At 58.9% G+C, this 19,371-nt stretch overlaps 2 protein-coding genes across 3 annotated transcripts in view; both read right to left on the minus strand.

Annotated features, from left to right (window-relative positions):
• The window catches only part of TEDC1 (tubulin epsilon and delta complex 1), a 76,803-nt gene extending 74,927 nt beyond the window's left edge, over positions 1 to 1,876 (minus strand). For both annotated transcript variants that reach the window (XM_052802037.1, XM_052802036.1), the window contains exons 1-2: positions 1,712 to 1,876; positions 608 to 686 (exon numbers count right to left, since the gene is read on the minus strand). In XM_052802037.1, coding sequence (XP_052657997.1) covers positions 608 to 686; positions 1,712 to 1,843 — 211 coding nt within the window. In that variant the 5' untranslated portion in view covers positions 1,844 to 1,876. The remainder of the gene's footprint in view (positions 1 to 607; positions 687 to 1,711) is intronic.
• Positions 1,877 to 10,695: 8,819 nt separating this feature from the next.
• On the minus strand, positions 10,696 to 14,882 carry CRIP1 (cysteine rich protein 1). Its single transcript, XM_052801714.1, has 5 exons — positions 14,738 to 14,882; positions 11,730 to 11,824; positions 11,581 to 11,638; positions 11,402 to 11,449; positions 10,696 to 11,047 (listed from the first exon to the last, which is right to left on the minus strand). Exons 1-4 carry the CDS (start codon positions 14,775 to 14,777, stop codon positions 11,409 to 11,411), a joined length of 234 nt encoding a protein of 77 aa, XP_052657674.1. The 5' UTR covers positions 14,778 to 14,882; the 3' UTR covers positions 10,696 to 11,047; positions 11,402 to 11,408.
• Between the last annotated feature and the right edge of the window lie 4,489 nt (positions 14,883 to 19,371).

A 19,371-nucleotide genomic window follows, 5' to 3' on the forward strand; every position in this document is an offset into this window, starting at 1 on the left:
AGTAGTATCATACTTGGAATAACACACATTTACAAAGTAAATAGTGCTCTGTCATTGTAAGAAGCCAACCTCCATTCAGCTTCTCTCTGGAGTAGTGGCGCTGTCCACAGAGATATTCATGGTCCCTCTAAAATAATCACACACACTTTACTTCTTGTTTTGTCTAGAACTTCAATCCAAAACACTGCCTTTATGGTTCATATGCTAAAATTCACGGCCCTGACGTAGGACTTGATAGAAAATTCATCACAGAATCATGCGTCATATGTGGAATGGGGAAAGTAGTAATCAAAGGAAAAACAAATCTATTTCTGCAATTATCTCTGCAGATGCTGAGAACACATAAGATCATTGCAGAGATTTACCTGCAGTAAAATGTCAAAGGGAAGCAAGAGCCCCTAGCAGACACAAGAACATCCCAGCAAGCCAAAGAGGAGTAAACCTGCCTGCGCAGCTGTGATGCAATAGTAAGTTGGTGGCACAGGTATTCAAAATAGGGCATTCCTGACAGAGAACAAGAAGCCAAAGAAAAGGTGCTACAAAACCAGTCCCACTACTTTCCTGGGACAGATGGAAATCATACAGTCAGCCAGACTGACTAGGTTACCTATGGCATCAGACTCTGTCCATTTGCCTCCGTGGATTTGTTTCAGAAGAGCGTAGAGCAGCCTCCAGAAATCCAGGCTCTGCAAAAGAAAGAGAGTGGTGGGGGGAGGATCAGCAGGCAAAATATCTGCCATATTTTTAGTCTTAAAATTAGGCAATTAAACCCATATCTGAGCATCAGTTGTTACATGGAAGAGCACACCTGCATCCTGCCAACACTGTTGAATCAGGCAGGTTCACGTGTTAGCTGTCTTACGAACGCTACCCACAGTAAGGTGCACTCAGAAAGAGAAGGGCCACTAATGTTGGTTGTAAAGCAAGACCCAGCACTTCTACTTTGAGGCACGTGCATACAGGCGCACGGCTTCCAAAATATCTGCTCTGATATAACCACGTATGGCACAACTCACCTGTAGTCAAACAAACACTTGAAGACACTGAAAAGATCTGACCATGATAGTACCACAAACCCACAAACAAGAGGCAGCACACAATGAGTTGGAACCGGAAAGCATTGCTTGGCCACACAAGGACAGCACACTGACAAACTGAGACAGCAATTCTTACAGCTGGAATTTCAGTCAACACTCATAAAATGCTTAAAATAGCTAACTGAACAAGTGGAGCACCCTGCGTGTGAGCTGGAGGCCTCACAAGCATCGCCCTGTAAAGCCCTGAAGCAGAAAGACCCAAGCTGGCGTCAAGGGAAGCAAACCTCAGGCGACACTAGAAAGGAGCTGCAGACCACAGTGACATATCACGCTTTAAGTGAAAACCACCACAAGATAAAACCCTTTCAAGAGCAGCGAGTTTGTCGAGAGCCACGTAAGACAAGCCAGCTGGGGCCCACACAGAAGTCGTGTCGTCGTCCCCCAGGCCCTGGCCCCACACAGGTGTCCCCGTCCCTCCCCACGCGGGACACGGCCCCGCACGGGGATCCCTGCCCGCCCGCAGAGACGTCCCCCCACCCGGGCCCGCCCCGAGCGGCCGCCCCTGTCCCTGTGCCCCCCTTCCCCTCCCCGGGGGGCGCGGATGAAGGGGCGGGGGTCGTCAGTCAACAGCGGGGGCCGCCGGCGAAGGGCGTCCCGGGGCGGCCCGCGCTCACCGCCTGCGGCCGGTCAAACCTGGCGCGGCGGAGGGTGTCGGGGGCGGGCCGGGCGGGGGGCGGCAGTGCCCGGCACAGCGCTCCCACAGCGCCCGGCAGCGCCCGGCCCGGCTGCCGCTCCTGCCGCCGCATCGCGCTTCCCCGCCGCCGCCGCTTCCCGCCCTCTGCCGGTGGGCGCATGCGCAGTGCGGCGGGGAGCCCCCTCTCTTCCCCCTCCGCGCCCTTCCGCTGAGCCCGCCCGCGGCGGCGCCCCCTGGCCGCTGGGCGGGAGCACTGCAGCGCCGGCCCCTGCGCCGCGTGGGGGCGACACGCGTGGGGCGCTCCCTCAGAGCTGCGTGTGGGGCGCCGCCCGGCCGGGCCGCCCCAGGGAGCCTTTCTCCCCGGCTTCGGGCAAAACCCCGCTTAGGCCTTTCTAAACTGATGACTCTGCTGCTGCCAGAGCAAGGAATCGCTTCTCGGCCGACGGGAGAACGCGCGGGTTTGGCAGCAGGGGATCGATCGGCTCCGATCCCCGGCTTCCCGCCTCCCTCTCAGCTCAGCGGGGTCCCCAGGTGTATAAACTTTTACCTGAAGCAATCCCGGAGATTAATCCTTGGGGGTGTGGTGGGGGAGAAACGGCTCTGCCATTTGGGAGATAGCCTGAGTCACAGAGAGAAAAAGTCCACCTCTCAGCTGGGGTCGACATGGCCAAAACCTGGCCCTGAGACAGAGTCCCACTGCGGGCAGTACAGTGGGACCACGGCTGGCACGTGCCAGGGAGACTGGTCTGCTCCACCAGCACAGCAGGGATCCCCCTGTACATAAGACCTGCCCGAAACCTCCACTGATGGTTTCTTGGCCAATTACCCGGTTCATAACCCATTTAATGTGCTATCTATGGATCTAGCATGATGCTTTTCCCTTTTTTTTTCCGACATCCGAACACCATGAAACAACACGTGAAATTCCTTCCAGCTACAGAACGGCCTCTCGCAGCCAAACGGCTGCTCACAATGAGGAGAGAAATTGCACCGGTCCAACGAGACCTTCGGCAAAGCCCCGCTTGCTAATGTGAACTGCATTTGCACTCTTCCTCTCTGGTTGCTGTCTCTCCTGCCTCCCACCCCTGTGCTGGGGAGCACAGCCCTTTCCGACGCCGAGTGCTGCACTAGTGATCTCCCAGCCCCACGGATCCTGGCTGCTGCTCCAGCCAGCCCTGAAAGGACCCCTGGGTGTGAGTTATCCAGGCTTAAGGATTTTTAAAATATCTTCTCTAGCAGCTGTTGTCTCACATCCTCCTTCTTTCCTAATGGCCTGGAAAGCATTTTTCCTTATCCCTCGTCCAGCTCTAGCTCAGCAGTCTCTATCCACTTCTTTGCTCTCCTTCCTAACAGGTTTGGCATCTCCATATGGTTCCTTGCCTTTGGTTCCCAACAGCCCATAAAGTCCTTTTTTATTGCCCAGAGCCTTATCAGACCTGGATAATCCTCTGCTGTCTTTGGCATCCTTCTTGGCTTTTCATACCTTGCTGCTATCAGGCGCTGTCTGGTCCCTCCATGACACATCGCTTGTCTGTTTTCCTGTCCCTGCTGCAGTCTCCAGGCAGGAGGACCTTCAGCTGGAGCCAATTTCCTGTGTTTTCTTGACCACTCCATAAACCCTGCTCAAAGCCATCCCTGTCCCCACACACATTCCTCTGTCTAGGCCTTTCCTCCCCAGGGCAGCTGCCTGCTTTACCGCTGCCGAGACAAGGGCTCTCCAGCAGCACTGTGCACGCACCAGTGGGTGGTCCTGCCCATCACCCCCGCTCTAGGCTTCTGTCCCCCAGCCAAGGTGCCAGACCTCAGCCAGGGAGCATCATCACCTGGCATGGAAGCAGCAGCTGGGATGCACACCATCCCAGCACATCAAGACCCCACCATGCCACCTCTCCATTCCGCTGGCCGGACCAGCCCCATGGTGCCCCAGAGCCAGGCTGGCCGCCCTCCCAGCCGGCATCCCCTGGTCCCCGGCCCCACGGCTCCGCCGGCATGCAGCCCCGTGGGCGCAGCTGACACAAGACGCCTGGCGCTGCGGAGGGTTGGCGCCCGGCCACGGGCAAGTCGGACGCCAGGCAGCAAATCCCAGCCTCTCCGGCGCGGCACGGCGCGGCGGGGGCTCAGTCCCAGCATGCGAGGCCCCACTTATCTGCTCTGCCGGCTGCCTGGGCGGTTTTCCCAGGGTGGGAGAAGCTGATGGGAAGGCGATGGTTTCCTGCCGCAGAGATGGACCTTGTGCTGTGGACAGACAAAGGAGGTGATGGTGTGATGGACCTGGCATGCTGTCCCAGCAGGGATGGCGATACCACCCCACAGGAGCAGAGCCCCTGCCCCGCTGCATCCCAGCCACCATCACCTCCCCTGTCTGGACCCCAGGCCCCATGGGGACTGACAGATGCAAATGAGTAATGACTGGCTGACATCAGCACACCACTCTGATGTCAGAGCGTGTATCTGTGAGGTCGCAGGAGCCCAGCGGAAGCCTCCAAGAGCTTGGCTCGACCCGCCTGGCTGCTCCTCCAGGCCCCCCAGCTCTGCCCAGGCACCGAGGCAGTTTCGGGAAGTGCCAAGCTGCGGGTTGCCCCAGCAGCGAGCGCGGCGGTGGGGACCACAACGGGAAGAGAAGGTCCGGGCGGGTGCTGAGAGGCCAGGGATGCTCCTCCTGGGAAGAGGTCACTGGGCTTCACCCTCCCTCAGTTCCTGGGGCTCGAGTGATATCGCGCAGCCGCCTGTTTTCGGCGCGATGTGTCAGCTGGGGTCATTTCCATCCCGGGTGACTCAGGCGGGGCCGAGGGTGCCTGTTTGCGCCTGTACCATGGCAGCCTGCCACCACAGACAGCCCCACTGTTTGTGGCCGTTGCCAGAGATGATGACCACATCCCATTGCCTCATGCAGATTGTATGCGATAACGGCAATCTCTGCTCGCTCCAGCAGCAGCACGGCTTCCTGATGCCACCTCGGCCCAGCCCTGCCAAGGGGAAGGTGTGAGCTCTCCTCCTGGGAAAACAACCCCTTTGTGCTTTTTTCTTTTGGTTTTTTTTAATGCTTTTATCCCTGTAAAGCTGCAGGCAGGAGCCAGCCTGTCTCCCGGCCAGGCCCCAGAGTCGTGCATTGATGTTTCCCACACTCCTCGGCCAGCTCAGGGCAGCCAGAGCTCCTCTCCACACGCCTCTCCTCCCCGCAGCAGAGGTGGCTGCTGAGCGGACATCAGAGCAGAGAGCAGCTGCTCTCCCTGCCTGTGCAAGGGAGGCTTTGCGTGGTCGTAGCATTTCACACCCTGAGCAGATCAGGCAGGCTGCACCGTTTCCTACTGCAAATGTTTCCAGTTCCTTCCCAAAGGCCTCACGGCTCTTTTATACATGCACTCTCTCCCTCGCTGGGATGCCAGGTTAATCCAAGCAGGAAAAGGCACAGTCTGGCAGCAGGGTGAACATCATGCCAGCAGGAAGGAGCAGAGTAGCACAGGGGCTGTGAACATAGAGCGCCTGCGTAGCAGGGCAGGCCTGCAGCGATGCTTGGCCCCACACCGCCTGGGGAAGGCTCAGGGATCACAGCTCCCGCTGGGCATGGAGCAGCCCCAGCATCTGATGATGATGATCACTTCTGCGCTCATATCTCCATCAGCCGAGCAGCCCTTCCTGGATGGGGAGAGGATGGTGCCTTCCAGACCAGCCACCCTGGGATCTCTGCTGTCGTAGTCCAGCCATCAGCACAGTCAGAGCAGCCACGTCAGGTTGTAAGTAGGCATCTCCTTGTCAGAGAGCAATGAGCTGCCGCCTGGCACCCTCCTCACTGGTGGCTGCAGAGGGTGCTGATATTACTGGCATGGCTAGCACACATTTAACACACTGAGTTGCATCACATAACAGGTACAGATCACTGGGTCCCCAAGAGGGACCGTAACGGCTACACAAATACTCTAGTGCAGGTTTTCCTGGACACAGTGAATTATTCAAGGTCAGCTCCCAGCAGTTGGATGCTTAAGATAGGCGTTGGCGTTTCGGCCCTCTGATGCAGGGTCTGCACTTTCAGTATGATAAGTGAATTGGGAAGGATTAGAAAAAAAAGATCTGACATCTTGCAATTCTCTGTTCTCAGGAGTTTCGCCCTTTCCTTTTTACTTAAATAGCCAAGTTGTTGACGTTCCTCTGCACTGAGGGAAACTCCCTCTGCCCTCTCCCTCTCTGGGTCTTTAATCCAAGACTCACCAAAGAAAGACAGAGGCTTTGGTGTGAAGCTCTTATACCTTGAAAATAACACAAGAGGCGTGACAGTAAAATGCAGCTCTAGTGCCTGATGCCAACTTTTCTTCTCGGGCTCCTTGCTGGGGAAAGCCACCCTGGACCTGGCAAGTGTTGCCAGGGCTCTTTGCACCCAGGTCCTCTCCAACACTGGATCGTCAGCACTGGGGACGGGGTGATGCTGGAACAGCCCATCCTCTCCTCTCTTTGCTCCCTGATTAGACCTCAGTCTCCAGTACCATGATTCATGGTCTCCTCCGCTTCTCATTATGTCCCTGGCCATCTCCCTTACCCAGAGCCCCTCTGCCTTCAGTATCTTCAGCTGCTTCCGTATTTGCTGGGGATGTTGTTCCCCATCAGGAATGAGGTTTGACCCCCTCTTTGCCACCTCTGCAAAGCTGTTTCCGCTGGTGGGATGGGGCTTCCCCAACCCGCTGCTTTGCAGAGCTGGGCCAGGAAGTCTCAGCTCGCCACACAAGCTTGCAGAGCTCCTGCTGCCTGACATCAGCTGCACGGTCCCTCTTACCATGGCCTGGATAAGAAGGCAGATTTCTGAGGTGTTAGAAGATGGGCAGACACTTTCTTGACCTAAAAGATATGAGAGCTCTTTGAGCTTAACACAAATCAGCCTTAAAAATATCTGAAGTGGTGGTCAGCTGGGTACCACCCAGTTACCGACCAGCTTCATCCCCTTGAGCCCCACGAAGTAAAGAGCAGGAATCCCTGCAGCCGCAGCCCCTGTGCCACGCTCCCCTGCCCTGCCTGCACCCTGCCTGTCCCTGAAGAGGACACAGCTTTATTTGCAGAAACACACCGGCAGGGAAATAAACCGCTAGCCACCCCATGGCAGGTGCCTGGCCTCACCTGCGCAGCAAGGGCTGCTGTGCCCCCGAGGGGCTGGAGCCTGCACAGATGAGACGTAAAATCACTGCTCCAGAGGTGTCGCATCAGTGTCCCCATCTAGGCTGGCTGGGGAGGGTCAGTGGCCCCACCAGCGTCTCAGTGAGGCAGCACTGAACCAGACCCCCCCGGATCCCCAGCATATGTTAGCCCAGATGTGAGCTGCAGCTGGCTCCCGCAGCCACCCTGGCAGGACACAGCCCTGTCCCCAGGCTGCTGCTTTCACTAAGGACAGCCCTAGGGAGCAATGCTGAGGGCAGCACCGGGCTGTAAGGCTTCCAACCTAAGCTGTCCCCCTTGTCACCTGTGGGCTCAGGGACACATCTGTCCCCTGCTTGGGATTAAGGTCTGTCCCATCTGTGCTGGGAGGAAGACACAGGGCCAGGTGACCCACACCAGCCCCTCCTGCCTGCACCTGCCTTCACTGGGGGCTGAAGCAACACCTCCACCTCTTACAGATCAGCTAAAGGACGCCCCAGCCCCCCTTCTGCCTCCCTCTCCTTTTTTCTTCTGTACAGAAAGCCGCAGAGCCGGGGTGGGGAACAGCAGCAGTTTAGTTTCTGAACCCGTCCTGTTTCCTGTCCCTGGCCAAAACCTCTTCTGCTTCCCTACCCAGGGTGCTGGGACTCGCCCACACCCAGCCGCCAGAGGAATGGGTGATGTTGTTTGTTTTTTTTGTCACAGTGATATAGTGTTTATAGCAACCATCACCGCGTAACCCACAAAGTTCACTGATCTCAGCCCAAGCTTCCGAAATAATGGCAGAGGAAGCACAGCTCCTTCCAGAGTCAGCAACGGTGGTGTTTCAGGTCACCAAAGCAGGGGACCTTCATGCTGGGCATCACCAGGCTGGAGATCACCCAACACCTTTTGCTGTCCCAGATGGGCACCTTGGGGCTCTGCGGCCTGACCACACCTGTGATGGCAGCGATATCCCTGTGGCTGCTGGCTGGTGACCAGGTGGGACATGGGAGCTGCCAGCCACCTCCCAAGGGTCTCCTCTCTGCCTCAAGAGTGGTGGGAGCAGCTGGTGGGGCACACTGAGCCAGCATCCCTTGGCTGCTCCCCCCCCAAAAGCTGGGATTTGCCCTGAGCATCCTGCTCTCACCATCTCCTCTGTTGCAGGAGTAGCACAGCCAGGGCATTGCCACACTGGGGGGGAAGGGACCGTCTCTGCCCGTCCCCAGGTCCTGCTGGGGCTCAGAGCCGAGAGCACCACAGACAAGTTGCGCTGGAAGCCACACTGCTGCCTGTCTGCGCAGATCATGCTCCAGGCCATGCAGATTTACTGTTAAATGGAGAAAAGATTGTGTCTGCTGACAGCCCACCTCCCCAGCGCGCTGGCCGCTGCTGAGCCTCACTGCGCATCAGAGAGGAGAGCCTGGCTCGGGCACGGATTTCCTATCCAAATGCAATACAGCTGTTTCTGCTTCCTCTCCAAAGACTGAAGCGAGTCTTAAAAAAATCAATTTATCATGTATTTTCTTTGACCAAGGCTCCTTGAGGATGTGACCTGCTCCTGAACTGCCCAACCTCACGGCATCAAGGCTGGAGCAGGCAGAGAGCTTGACTCGTACAAACAAGCACAGCACTCGGAGAGGAGTATCCTGACAGCTATCTGGGGCTAAACGCCATCTCAGTGGGAGTGCCTATTGCAGGGCAGGCAGAGAAATAGGATGCTCGGAGCTATTTGGGAATCAATACCCAAGGGCTTGTCCCCAGACCTTGCTTGAGGGACCCCCAGTTTTTAAACCCCACCACGTGCAGCACAGAGTGAGGCAGCTGCGGGATCAGGCTTAGCTTCTTTGCAGGTTTCCTGAGGCTGCGCGGACCTTGCACAGTTCCTGCATCCCTCCATGCACCCAGGGCAGGGAGAGCTGTCCCCAGCCACCACACCTACACCGCAAATCGCAAATCGGTGGCAGGGACCGAAGCAAACAGCAGCCCCGGGCAGCACACTGCAAACAGCAACATGCTGCCTGCTGCCCCAGCTGCAGCCGCTGCCCACGGAAAGGGCTTTCAGCTGGAGGGCTGGATCACCCCAGACTCTCCCCAGGCAGTACTTATTTTTCCATACCTCTCACTGGTTCCCTCCTCATCCCTTCTAGCCTGGCCCCTTGCACCTGGAATTGGCTGCTCCTGAAAAGTTTTGGTGCAGGTCCCTGTTGGGAAAGACCAGGAGCCCAATTCATGGGTCCCTTTCGCACCTGGACTCACTTACACAAGCCCAGAGGATGAGGAGGCTTGTGTTTGCCGTTATTTTTAATGCCGAGGGTAAACACTATCTCACTGGCACACTCAAGGCTGCCGAGATTATATCACTAGACTGCTTTGAAGCCCCATTCACAGAGGAAAGCCACATCCCAGTGCCCCAGGGGTGGGCTGGGTGCCAGCGGTGGTGCAGAGCAGGACCATGTCTCACTGACCGGGAGCTGTGGGTGCTGGCACCCCCGGAAGGCTGCTGGCAAGGGCAGCGGTGGGAGTGGGAGGGCAAGGGGGGCCTACAAGCCCTGGCTGGGAGGCGTGGTAGTGGCTGAACAGCAATAGCCAGGGTTTGCCTTTGACACAGATGCCCATGTTTGTTGTGCTAACTGGGTGGGAGGCAAGGCAGTGCCCGCTGGTCAAGTTTGTCCCACCGAAGCACACCTAGTGGGTGCAGAGCCTTTTGGCATCAAGCACATGGGAAGTTTTAAGATGCTTATCAGATCAGGCTGCTTTTGACACCAAAGATTTTGACATTGGACATGTACCTCTGACCCCTGAGGGTTTTGGCCAAGTCCCAGGAAGGCTTGTGTGACAGCAAGATGCAGAGCAGTCTCTAAGGAAATGCATGCATAAAATGTAGACAAAAATATCCCAGTGTGTTATGAAGTATCTCTGAATATGTAAATGGGGTGGTTCAGGTTACGGAAAGACATGGTTAAGAAACCATTTTAGAAACATCCCTCAAGTTGACATCTTTTACATCTGTCAGTGCTGTTCTTCCAGCGGGGCAAAGAGGTTGAAATACAAAAGAGCAAAGTGCTTGCGAGCCAACTCTTGCTTTGTAATACTGCACCTTTGCTTTCCCTACCAAGGGAGGCTGGCTCTGTCTTGCCCATAACCTCTGCCTTATTTGGCCTTTTTGTATGGCTGCTCAGAGCGAAAGCAGCAAACACGAGGTTTTCCTGATGTGACAGTCAGCCGCTTCCCAGCAAGACACCTCTCTGCCCCAGTCGAGGGCTGCAAAGTGCCATCTCAGATCCAGGAGCAAAGAGCTGGGGGCTGCCCACAGGCATGGCTTTCCAGCAGGCACTGCCAGGGGCTGGGACATGGCCAGGAAGCTGTTGAGTGCCACAGAGACCTCAGGTCAGCAGTCTCAGACCCTTGTCCAGCAGCACTGCGTGCCTCTGCTTTAATCCTGTGACAGCCTCAAGCAACAAGAGGTGGCTCACGGCGGGAGCCACCACACTCAAGGCTTCTGCAAATGTCACGACACGGATCCAGTGAGGCCGTGGGTGAGGTAAGACCTTCCCCCCGAGCCCAGGGAAACCCCAACCCTGGACAAGCACAGCCAAAACACCCACCACCCCTTCCCTTGGGGCACACTCGGCCCCAGTGCCCACAGCACCCGGGGGCTGCTCTCACCCCTGAGGACTCAGGCAGCCCCTGGGGTGGGCAGCTAAAGGCAGGACCCCACACACGCCGGGAGCAAAAGCACACGGAGCCATCACATGAGGTGGGGCTCAATCCAGAGGCCACGTGAGGTCCTTAAACGAGCGGCAAGCACTTTGCAAGCAAGTCCCGTGGGACCCCTGTTACAGAGAGTACAGTTGCTACATGGGGGAAGCATCTTTCGGTCTGGGTTTATTAAAGACTGAAAATACAACTGTGGGCCCACCCACGAGAGCTGGGTGCCAGAAGCAGAGCTGGGTTTTAGCTGGAAGGGTGCGGTCTCCTCTCCAGGCGGCCTTCAGCAATACCGGCCAAATTTCCTATCCGGCAGGGCGTCCCAACGCCCCCACCCTGGCAGCGCTCCATCTGGAGCAGAGTCCCTCTCCACACCAGCCCCAGCCTTGGTTACCTATTGCTTTTAACGTGCTAGTCTAGTACAGAGTGAATTAAAAACAAAAATGCATGTCTGTCGCAGTGCGTTTGTGCTGTCTTCGGGCCGTGCTGGGAACCCTGGCTGTCAGACCTGGAGAGGGATGGAAGAGAGGGGTGGATGAAGTCAGGCTGGGCTGGGAGCAGAGACATCCCAGGGACAACGGTGCCCTGGGACAGAGCCCGTCTTTGCCGACAGGCCACAAAACAAAAGCCTTTGGCGTCCGCTGCCGGAGCTAAGCGGGTGCTGACGGTCACTTGGGGCTGGTGGAGAGGAGGAGCTGGCACCCAGCAGGTTGCTCCCGAGCACCGGCGCGAGGGTTGGGAGTCACAGCCACCCGGAGGGATGCCGCGGTGCGCCTGCCTTCCCCGCTTCCCTGGGGGGGGACAGCCCCAGCCAGCCCATGGAGCTGGAGGCAGGAGGGGAGCTCCGAGGGGAGGCACCAACCTGAGGTTTACTTGAACGTGTGGCTCTCAGCTCCTCCCCGGCCAAACCCTGCGAGAGAGACAGAGCAGGGTGAGCATTGTCAGGGACAGTGAGCGCACTGAGGGACGTACCTCACTGAGAAACGGGAGCCCCGAGCCCCCTTCCTCTCCCTCCCATTACCCCAGCCACAGCAGCCCTACCTTTGGGCCCAAACAAGGCAGCATAGCAGGGGTGGTTGCAGTACGGCTTGCCATCGTGCTGCAGGGAGAGAGAAAGAGCATCAGCCCTGACCACCCTTCAGCTCCATCTCTCCCCATCCCACAGGGACCTCTTGGGCAGCAAACCTCACCTCTGCATGGCCTCCAGACGTCAGGGTCTTGTTACACTTCTCGCATCTCAAGCAGGGCCGGTGCCAGTCCTTCCCCAGAGAAGTCACCTTCTCAGCTGCCACGGAGAGGAGATGGATTAGTTAAGGCACCGAACAAGCGCAACAAGTCGGTTTTGGCAGGTTGGCCTCCCTGTCGTCAACCCTAGGAAGGACATTTTGGGGCATTTTCTCAAGTCTATTTGTCCGGGACAGAGGGCACCGTGTTTCAAACCCAAGTGCTCGCTGTGCGCACACATCACCATGCACCTCCAGGTACCTGGATCCGAAACAGTAGTGCCATGCCCAGAGTGAACATCACTGCATCCATGCGGATGGACTGACTTCTATCCAACTTCCAAAGATTTGGGGATCTCCCCCCTTCCAACATCAGCCTGCAAGGGGATGAATTTCTCCCCAGCCAGCTGGAGCCCAAGCAATCACTAGAGTTGGCAGGGGCAAAGGGGGGATGCTGGCGAGGACCGGGGAGGCAAAGCCATCGTCACGCCCTGCCAACACAAATCAGTCCCCTCCAGCCACCAGCACTCTGGCCACAGCTCCAATTCTGCATGCACCATGGCAAACCAGAGAGGGGCTGGAGCTTGGCTGAGTTTCAGGCGGCTGCGGGGGGAACAACATGCTGTTTGCTGGAGCCAGGACATGTTTACAGAGAGAGGGGGGAACACAGGGTGGCTTTTAGTTGCGGCACAGCGGGGGAGGAGGGTATTTTCTGCAGACACATGTGCTCTTCATATTGGCAGCTGCACTCCTGGGGATTTAAGTGATAAAGCAGAGCTTTCCACAGGAACCCCACCAGAGCCAGGTCTGAGTAGTCTCCCCATGCCTGCAAAAGGAGGTCGAGCAATGGGACTGAGCCACTGCTGGCAGCGTGTGCCCCGGGGGGGCCTCGGCAGCTCGCAGTGCCTCTTCTTTGGAGTCCAAATATGCCCACAACAGCTTACGCAAGGAGCGAGCCGGCGGCTGCAGAGGTGGCAGCGGGGGCAGCACCCAAATGTCACGAGGCAGCCCCGCTGCCATCCCTCAGTGGCGCAAAGAGCCTCCTGTGCCCGCAGCCTGGCAGGGGCCACAGCATCCTCCCCTGGGGCAGCTCCAGGAGCCCAAGCCTGGCCTGCGGTGGGGCCCTCCCATCACAGGGTTTCTGGAAAGAGCTCAGCCTTGCCACCTCTTGCACAAACATTTGCACCAACGCGTGGGCAGGAGCTCTGCCAAGGCTCGCTGCAGCAGGGCCCTCCTGGCTCTCAGCCACACAGGTGAGATTTCCCCGGAAAGCTGGTGGTGGCCCTGCAAACCCCATCATCCCCATGATCCCTCTTGGCATCATCTCCTCCTCACCCCCACGCTCTGCAAACAGGATTTGGCCAAAAGCAGCCCGAGGCATGCCTGAGGAGGACCGACAGGCTCTGAGAGCCCAGGGTGCCCTGGAGCAGGGCTTGCTCTGCCTCAGCACTCCTTATCTCCAGGGACAGAAATTAAGCAGCGAGCTCTGTCTTCCAGCAGCTTTTCAACCTTCCTCAGCCCCTGCATCAACAGAGATGGTTTCATAAGAGCAGCCTGATAAGCACAGGGCCAAACCCCTCCTTGGTCAAATGGCCCCATCCCGGCACCTCCGCGGCCGCACCTGTGAGCACGGCAAACCCAGCTCACCCCAACTGGGATCAAAGCAGATCCGCAGGGACACAGGAAAGGCAGACAATGACACCAGCCCCTTGGTAGCTCCTGGTATCAAGCCACGTGGGTAGAGGTACCCCAGGACCCTTGGCTGCAGCGGGGAGCCACGAACTGTATTGTGCCAAAACCCCACCTCAAAGCCCAGCTGCAAGCAGTGAGTTCAAGTTTAGGCAGAGATGTTCCCCAATCACCAGAGCCACATCCCCAGCCAGCAGCCCTCCAGACAGCACCCGTGTCAGCCCCAGCACAGCTCCCCAGGGTGGGCATCACTAAAACGGACACGGCTGTTTGGCAGGGAGAGCAGCCCCTGTATTTGAGCCTCCGATTTCTTGGGCAGAGCAGAAGTAGAAGTTGGGGCACACACACAAGCAGAGCAGAAATAAGGCAGCGATCGCAGAAGTCAGTGACGGCACTCGGGCCTCAGATCCCTCACCCGTAGTAAATTAAAAAGTGGGGAGTGCGTATAAGCTGCTCCCAGCAAACCCCCTCAACGTCAGCTAAACCAGGGAAGTGGGGAGGTCTGGCAGCTGGAACCTGCCTGCTCCAGCAGCTGCTGCCAGCTGGGTGAGAGGCTCAAACCCCCCCCAAATATCCTCGGGCAGGACAGCGGGACCACGGCACCAGAAGAGGCAGGAACCTGAAGCTTCAGCACCCCGGCTCAGAGAGAGGACATCTGCCTGAAGCCAAGCAGCAGACAGCAGCCCAACAAGGCTTGTGGCTAGCCTGCAACGTCCCAGGGCTGTCATCTTGCTGTGCTGAACCACACAGGACAACATGCGGGCAACCCACTGACCCAGGAACATGCCCCAGGGCAGGATTTGCCCTTGGGAAGGTGCTTGCTTGCCCACCCAGGCTTTCAGAGCAGTGGGTTGCACCAGCCAGGCCTTTGGGCTCCAAACTGGCACGGGGCTGCAAGCGACGCTGGGAAGGAAATAGGGCTGAGCTCCCATGCCGTGCCGTGGCCCCGTCTGCAGGCCGGCGGTACCCACCGCAGCCTGCACCCCGCAGCGAGGCACCTCCTTGGGTGGATTTATAGGGCCGCCCACCCAGGGAACCCCGGGGACCCACAGCGCAGGGCTGCGCAACTTTGGGGCGCCCCAAGACTTTGCACTGCTGGGGCACGCAACATGGGGGCACCCAGGACCCGCTGCGCTGGGGTGCACAGGGACCCGTAAGCACCGGGGTGCCCCGGGGACCTGAAGTTCGGCAGGGTGCAGCACCGGGGCACCCCGGCTTAAGCAGCCCGACAGCTCTGCGGTCCCCGCGGGCTGGGGGCGGCCGGGGAGGGAGCGGGAAGCCCTTACCGAAGTAGACCTCCTTCTGGCAGCGGGGGCACTTGGGCATGGTGTCGGCTCGGTTCGGCTGGGCTCGGCTCGGCTCGCCGCTCGCACCGGCTGTGGGGTGCTCCGCGCCGGCCCCGCCGGAGTCACTGCCCCGCCGCCCCGCCCCGCCCCGCCCCGCCCCGCCCAGATGTGCGGCCCCGCCCGCAGCTGGAGGCAGCCGCCCGGGGCACAGCCCAGCCGGGGCTCCCAGGACGGGGCCCTGCACCCCTTGCATCCCGCAGGCCTTGCAGCCCTACACCCCCTGCGCCCCACAGCCCTTTCACCCTTTGCCTCCTGCAGCCCTACACCAGTTGCACCCTTGCACCCCTACATCCACTGTGCCCCACACCCCCTGCACGCCCCCCACTCTGCAGCCCTGCCCCCTCGGCACCCCTAGTCGCTGCACCCTGGCTCCCTGCCCGCGCTTCTGCTGTGCGGGTGGCCCAGAGCCCCGCTCCGAGCAAGGCTGGAGGTGCGATGGGCATCTGTCAATTAACCATGCTCCCAGATAAAGATTCACGGGGTGCTGACCACCAGGGCTCACCCCCTCTGAGCACAGATCTGTTTCTGCCGAGGCAGTGTAAAAGTCAACCCTTGGGCAGCAACTCCCACCTGCAGGGAAGTTTGGGGTACGAGATGAAGCGGGATGGAGCTGTAACCCCTCTTGCAGGACCTCGGGAATGGTGTGGGTGTGGGACAGGGCTCTGCTCACCACAGAGAGCCAGCCCATCTGCATTACTGACTGTTGTCATTTTATTAGGAGCGAGGACTTGCTGTTCCTTTGAGCTTAGCTGCGAAGGAAATGAAAAGCCTATCCAAAGGTCTGTTTTGCATGAAACAATCCTCCCCAGGGCATGTTGCTGTGCTGCAAAGGTCATGAAGGCTTGTGAAACCCAGCGCCAGGACGCCTAGTGTCTGCCTTCCGAAATGCAGGGCACCCCTCGCCCTCCCACCGGCACAAAGAGGGCCCTGTTGACACTGGAGCCCACCCGTGGGTGCAGAAGGAGAGGCGGCAAGCTGTGCCTGGAGGTGCAGTTCATGGTTCAGCTGGGATTGCTTTACGACCCAGCCTGCCTCCAGCCTCCCTTCGCAGCCAGAGCCCTTGTCCCGCTGATGCTCCCCGCTGCTGCCCGTGGGCCTGGGCTCACCCCGCCAGCCGGCAGCCCCACCGCAGGCTGGGGAACCCCTCTGGCACGCTGCTGCAAGGCCATTGCTGGGCTCAGCAGCGTGGTCAGCAGCCCACACTGGCAGGGACGTTGCTGGGAAGCCCGCTCCCGGCTAAGGCATGAGTCACGCTGAGACAGTGTCTTACAGCATGGGAGGACAGCCGTGTCCTGCAAGGGCTGCTGCCTCCACCCTGCCTGCTCCCCGTCCTTCCCACCCCGAGATACCACACACATGCAAACACCATATTTCAGCCACACCACGTCCCCCTGCACCGAGCCGCAGCACCCCGTGAGCAACCGGCTGCATTGCCTGGGCCAGGACCCCCTGCAGCTGGCACCCTGATGAAATATGGGGGACAGGGCATGTCCTCTACCCTCTCTGGTGGCCCTGCTTCCCCTCCCACACGGTGCCAGGCTGCTTTGAGGCCACTGCCCGGCTAGGACAGCTGTCTTCAGCTGCGCTCCCTTTTAAGGCAGGTTTTATGCCAGCAAGCAGCTGAAAACTGGCCTCTTGCAGGTCTCCTCCAGCTGGCCCAGCCCTATGGCCAGTCCCCATGGACTGCTCAGCCTACAGCGGGAACACAACTGTCCCGGCCAGGGCAGCCCGTGCCCCCATGCGGTACCGCACGCCGACTGACCCGGCTGAAGCAGAGCCCAGCCACCTCCTCCCCTTGTTTCCCCCACGCGCTTACTGGAGACTGTTCACACAACAAAGTGGGCACCACCAAGCCGCACACTGCTTTCTGTCAGCCCTGCCCGCATGGGGCTTTACACCCGGCAGACATCTCCCCAGCCCCCTGATTTAGCCTGGCCAGCCCTTCTGCGGGGGTGTGTACGCCTTGGGCTACCCCCAGCCTGCTTTCCAAAGGGGTGAGCCGAAGCACAGAGTCAGCACATGGTGTGCCATGCAAACCTATGGGAATTAAAGCAAGCCAGTCTCGGGGTGAAGGTTGCCGTGGGTCAGTAGCCCCAGTTTCTATGCCCCACTGTGGCTGTGCACGCATCCTGCTCATCGCCACTGCCCTGCTCTCATCTCATCCATCAGTGGGCATGCACGGCAGCAGGGCAGCACAGCAAAGCCATCTGGCAGAGGGCCCCTGGCAGAGAGGAAGGGCTGCAGGCGCTCCCGGAGCACGGCAGCACCTTGGGAGCCCACGGGATATGGCCTCTTGCTCGTTTTACAGGGAGCAAGTCCATAAACACTCCTAATGCCGGTGTGTGAAACCCATCAGCGCGTCGTAGCGGGGCAATAAACCGAGCCCTTGCCGGCCCGTGCTGGAGGGAGCTGGCTGGAAACGCTGCAGCAGCCCGACATTTGGGGTCACCGCTCTTCCTCCTGTCCAGGGTCCTCCCCGGGAGCCAAAACCATGCCACGACTGTCTGCAAGCTGTTTTGGAGCAGCAGCGAGCAGCAGCCAGCTCGTCCCTCTGCAGCGGGACGCTGCCCACGGCACCGTGCCCACAGACACGGGCAAGGGCAGGCAGCGGGCAAGCTCTGGTGCTGGGCAGAGACAGCTCCAGGGAGCAGCAGGAGAGGGGCAGGGGTGGTGTTTTCAGCAAAGCCATGTCCGAGCCCAAGCACCGCTTCAAAGCAAGGTTCATAGCCTGCCAGGGAAACAACCCGGCCAACACCAACAGAGAACAGCCTCCTCAGCAAACCACAGTATTATCTTATCTGGAGACCTTGTTCCAGCTAATTTAACCATTAGAGCAGAGCACGCCTCAGCTGTGCCCTCTGTTAGGAATCTGTGGGTGAGGCTCCATCCCAGAGCATCAGGCGCCCACACTCCCCGATGGCATAGCAACCGTCCTCGGAAAAACCTGGGCTGTCCCGTTTGTTTGTTTGGGTGGCGTTGTTATGGCCGGGGTCCCCTCCCCGGTCCCTTAGCGAGCGCCGGCAAGAGCCAGCACCAGCTCCCTAGGTCTGTGTGTGGCATACTTTGTGCAAGGACCTTGGACCCCCAAAAGTTTCCCGAGCTCTTGGGGCAGGGTTGCAAGGTGAGAGCTCCTGGGCATGCCAGAGCTGTGGGCAGACGCTGCCTGCCCAAATATCCCCCTCAAGCAACTTGGCCCCTGGTGATTAATGACTGGAAAAGTCACCGGCATTTTAGCAGGCAGGGCGGGTAACATAAGCCGATTTGGGTTTGTTTTGCTAACACAGCAAGAAAAAAACAGCTATTTCCGCGTAGCAAACCAGCCCATCTGCCAGGGCAGCAGCTCCCGGCTCTCCTCCTGCCCCCCCCGTCGCTGGAGTTGGGCAGGGGGTCCCACGCTTCTCACATCACAGCCCCCCCGCATGCTTGCACAGCAGGGAGATGATGCACCCGTGAAGGCATGACCCACGGGCTGGTGGCAGCCAGGTCCAGCGTTTTCCCAGCACTCGCACAACCGCGAGTCCTGCAAAATCTGCCTCCCCGGCCATATTTCAGCCCACACTCGTGCAAGTCAAAGGCCCGCTCAGCCAAGATGATTTGTTGTAAAATATGCCCTACCCAGGTCAGCAAGGGACTCTAATTTGACAAGAAAATTATAGGGTGGCTCAAAAAAAGCCCAGCAGAGGCTGGGGGGAGCTGCCAGATGCATGATCCCATCAAAAGGCCCGCGAGATGCCGGCGCTGCGGCACTGTGAAGTGGCACGGGGTACCCCGCGGCGGGGGGGCCGGCGTGCCCCCCCCACCCACTCGCCTTCCATCATCTCCGGATTTGCACGCAGCTAATCCCATTACCGGCCGGCTGGGAAAACAACAGCACGAAGGCGGCTGTCAGGGCAAATTACACCCTAAGGAAAAACTCTGGGGTATGTCTTCATAAAGCTGACAGGCGGCCGATGGCTGGGGGTAATTGGGAACAGGATGGCAGCGGGAAAGGCAATGCGGGAGTGGGGGGCTTGGGGAAGGGGCTCGGCAAGGGCCACCCTGGGGGATGCTGGCAGGGGAGCCCAGCACACCCGCCAACACGCTGCCACTGGTGCTGTAAAACCCCGAATGGTTTGAGCCTGTGTAACATACTCCCTGCCATGCCAAAACCTGTGCTCGCTGCCCTCCTGGATGCAGTGCAGAGTCTGTCCCGCTGTGGGCATGGGCAATCACACGGCTGTTTCTAGCAGAAACTGTAAAAACATTTCCAGCCCGGTTAAGGCAGCTGGCTGCCCGCAGCAGTCACTTGTCAGGTCAGCTCTCAACCTCAAGAGCCAGGGCGTGAATTATTATCACGCGGTTAGTGTTACACTGTGTGACCAAAAACAAACACGGGAGCCCCGGAGCCAGCTCCCAGCCCAGCGAGGCACTGCTGTGCGGCACAGGGACTCGGTGGGGACGGGGTGAGCCCCGCTGCCGGGAAAGCGTGGGGCTGCCCATGCAGGGCCACACCGGGGATGCATCTGGGATTTCCATCCATGGGATAGAAGAGCACAGTAGCCTTCACCCACCTCTCCAACCCCTCCGAGTCCCAG

Source organism: Harpia harpyja, chromosome 11 (assembly GCF_026419915.1).
Source record: "Harpia harpyja isolate bHarHar1 chromosome 11, bHarHar1 primary haplotype, whole genome shotgun sequence".
NCBI lineage: Eukaryota > Metazoa > Chordata > Aves > Accipitriformes > Accipitridae > Harpia > Harpia harpyja.